General features: G+C 41.8%; 1 protein-coding gene across 1 annotated transcript in view; it reads left to right on the top strand.

Moving 5' to 3' along the window:
- Positions 1 to 2779, top strand: part of arl3b (ADP ribosylation factor like GTPase 3b) — a 4618-nt gene extending 1839 nt beyond the window's left edge. Inside the window, exons 2-6 of the mRNA XM_074620081.1 lie at positions 180 to 323; positions 462 to 578; positions 735 to 785; positions 1425 to 1610; positions 1705 to 2779. Coding sequence (XP_074476182.1) covers positions 180 to 323; positions 462 to 578; positions 735 to 785; positions 1425 to 1610; positions 1705 to 1752 — 546 coding nt within the window. The 3' untranslated portion in view covers positions 1753 to 2779. The remainder of the gene's footprint in view (positions 1 to 179; positions 324 to 461; positions 579 to 734; positions 786 to 1424; positions 1611 to 1704) is intronic.
- Positions 2780 to 3354: the final 575 nt, after the last annotated feature.

The raw sequence follows: 3354 nt of genomic DNA, 5'->3' as shown, positions 1-3354 counted from the left end.
TGAAGACTGGTGGCAAAGGACATTAAAGAGGGACACAAATACTCCACACCTCACCTTCATACCATTATTGACACACAGTACACCTGAACTGAATGGACTGTAATGCTGTGCAATATGCTGCCTTCCACTGTGTAATTGTCTGAAATATATCAATTATTTCTTAATGTTTATCACCGCAGGGATTGCTGTCCATCCTGCGTAAGCTAAAGAGCACACCAGACCAGGAGGTTAGGATACTGCTGCTGGGTCTGGACAACGGCGGGAAGACCACCTTGCTCAAACATCTGGCATCTGAGGACATCAGCCACATCACCCCCACACAGGTATGGAGGAGAGTTTCATACACACACCACCTGTTATTGGAGACATAACACAACAGGGATGTATGTTTTTTTTGGTACTAGGAATTACATCTGCTTCTCCTGTCTAACCTTTAGCTTTATGTTTTGTGTTCTCTCCAGGGATTCAACATTAAGAGCGTCCAGTCTCAGGGTTTTAAACTGAATGTTTGGGACATTGGAGGCCAGAGGAAGATCAGGCCGTACTGGAGAAACTACTTTGAAAACACAGATGTGCTGGTGAGTTAAGCTTGATGTACCAAACTAGAAAAAAAGAAGCTTTGTTTCTTCAAAGTTTACATTACTGTTTTGATCTGTTCAAAAGTAACAGTTTATCACACATGTACTGAGGACCTGCTGCACATGCTAACAGGGAAAACTTCTATTTTGTTTCAGATTTATGTCATAGACAGCGCTGACAGAAAGAGATTTGAGGAGACGGGTCAGGTATGTACAATATATCTTGTTTTGTGTCAGTGTGCCCTATGCATGTACTACAATACTGTAGGGCCGTAACTCAGTGATTCTCAAAGTGGGGTCCGTTGTTATCCGGCGTTATCTTATCATAACGTGATTCAAATTGAAATGTGTTATTTAAGTTGAAAAGTTTCAAAAGCATCTAAAAATACAAATGGTAATAAGCATTATTATCATTTTACTTGTTTTTTATCAGAGCCGTTTTTAAGTCTTTTGGGGCAATTCTCAAGTCTTTCAGGTCTCTGATTGCTGACTATTACATACAATGAATGGCATTTGAGCATTTTCCCTTTTTTTAAACATTACTGAGACTGAGTCCTTTCAATGCAGATGCCTAGTAATTAAATATTCAAGGTGTGTGGTTATGTCTGTCACTGTCTTTGTGTTCTTTTGATAGTTTAAGGATTTTAGCAGAGGAGATTTGAATGTTTGGCCTTTAAGTCTTAATGAAGTCATGTCTCACACGACATATGTCTTTATATTTGTTGTATCACAAGAGTCTAATTTTCAAGTTTCAAGTCTATATCTCTGTGTTTTATTAGTCTCTTCTTCTGTGACAGTATTTCTGTGTGTTTATGTATGTATGACCGATGTTTGTGTGTGTTGCAGGAGCTGGCCGAATTGTTGGATGAGGAGAAGCTGAGTGGCGTTCCTGTGCTGATCTATGCAAACAAGCAGGACCTGCTGACGGCCGCCCCGGCCTCCGAGATCGCCGAGGGTCTCAATCTGCACACCATCCGGGATCGCATGTGGCAGATCCAGGCCTGCTCCGCCCTCACTGGTGAGGGGATTCAGGTGAGCATATGAGCTGAGCTTTTCCCTTTTTTTTGCATTCATCTTTATTTTCTTCTTCTCACCGTGCTGCTGTTTCTCTTAAATTCACTTTCAGGAGGGCATGAACTGGGTGTGCAAGAGCGTCAACTCCAAGAAAAAATAGCTTCGCTTCTAGTCTTCTGCTACTCAGGAGGAACAGCAGCAGCAGCACATACACTGACACACATCGCACCCTCCTGAGCCTTAGTACGATGGGATATACCTGTGAATGTAAACACACTACTAATCCAACATGGACGTGGAGTTTTTAACCCCCCCCCTGTATCGCTGACGTTTACTAACCTCGGCACATCTTCCTGCGTTGGCCTCCACAAAGAGGAGGGTGGTTCCACTTCAAAGGGAACCCATGCCAGGAAATCAACATCCTCCACCCAGACTACCCACGTCACCATCACTGTCCCAGCCAATCCCAGCCTCCATCCACAGCCCGTCACAACCTCAAACATTCCCATTAAAACTGCTGTCTTTCATTGGAAATTCCAGCTTGTTCTTTAAACTCTTTCACACACTGTCCTGGAAACCAGCCCCCGCCCCACCCTCCCACACCTCTCCTCCATCTCTCCCTCCATCTTATTCTCACAGGTTGATATGTGTTGTTTGTTTTTTATCATTCCACGATGGCTGTAAGCTCTTTTTCCTGCTATGGCTCTGTTTGAAGTGAGGTATATTTTTGTAATTGTTTTATTTATGGTGAAGTAGAGTGCTTTCGACCAACAGCCGGTGTGACGTGTGTGTGTGTGATTTAAAGGATGTTGGAGAAACGATTCCAACTCTCCCCACTAAAGAATAATACTGTACATGTTAATATGTATAAAAAAACAGATTAAATGGTTAAGAGGAACTACATTTTTGGATCAAGTGTAAATAGTTCGGCCCTGTGGTCATATGTTACGTTATGCACATGTTATAGAGTATACGTTACCCTGCTGTACTTTGTAGTCTATAATGTTTGCATATGTAATACATGCAGATTTTTAACAGAGGTACTGTACGTCCCAATGCATTTCTTTGTGCTCTTTGGGTTTGTGAGGGAATTCACTCTTTTTGGCATTTCCTTTTGATATTCTTGAATGTAATCTGTCCAGAATTGAAGGTACTGTATGTGAATAAAAAGACAAGAAATCACAAAATCGTTGAATCATTTTTATTTATTGAATTAAGTTGCATACTTTAGTTGACTCAGATCTCACCAGCAGCAGGTGGAGTCAGCTGTTGATGACAGCATTAGCATGTGGAGAGGCCTCTGTGGGAGACAGCAGCCGGGGGTAGAGCATCGGATTATATAGAGCATTGGATTCAGCATTAAAATGTACTGGGAGGGATATAGCACTATGATATCCTACGAATGGAGAAGTATTACTTATAGGGTTGTCAAAGTAAATGCATTAACGCAACTTTCAATTTTGGGGTTGTAGCGGAAGATACTGGCATCATATGAAACTAGAAAACCTAATGAACCCACTGGTACCAACCATGTCATACTAGCTTACTAGGAGGTTAAATACGTTCCAAACTTGGACTACATTTTGGCGAGGAAAAATTGGCATGGCCATTTTCAAAGGGGTCCCTTGCCCTCTGACCTCAAGATATGTGGATGAGAATGGGTTATATGGGTACCCACGAGTCTCCCCTTTACAGACATGCAAAAGAAATACAGCTCTTTTGAAAAGTGCTCTGAGAAATGGTTATTTAATTACACATGGTC

The sequence above is a fragment of the Sebastes fasciatus genome, chromosome 20, assembly GCF_043250625.1.
Source record: "Sebastes fasciatus isolate fSebFas1 chromosome 20, fSebFas1.pri, whole genome shotgun sequence".
Classification (NCBI taxonomy): Eukaryota; Metazoa; Chordata; class Actinopteri; order Perciformes; family Sebastidae; genus Sebastes; species Sebastes fasciatus.
The sequence above is the reverse complement of the archived record's forward strand: the minus strand, read 5'-3'. Positions and strand labels throughout refer to the sequence as shown.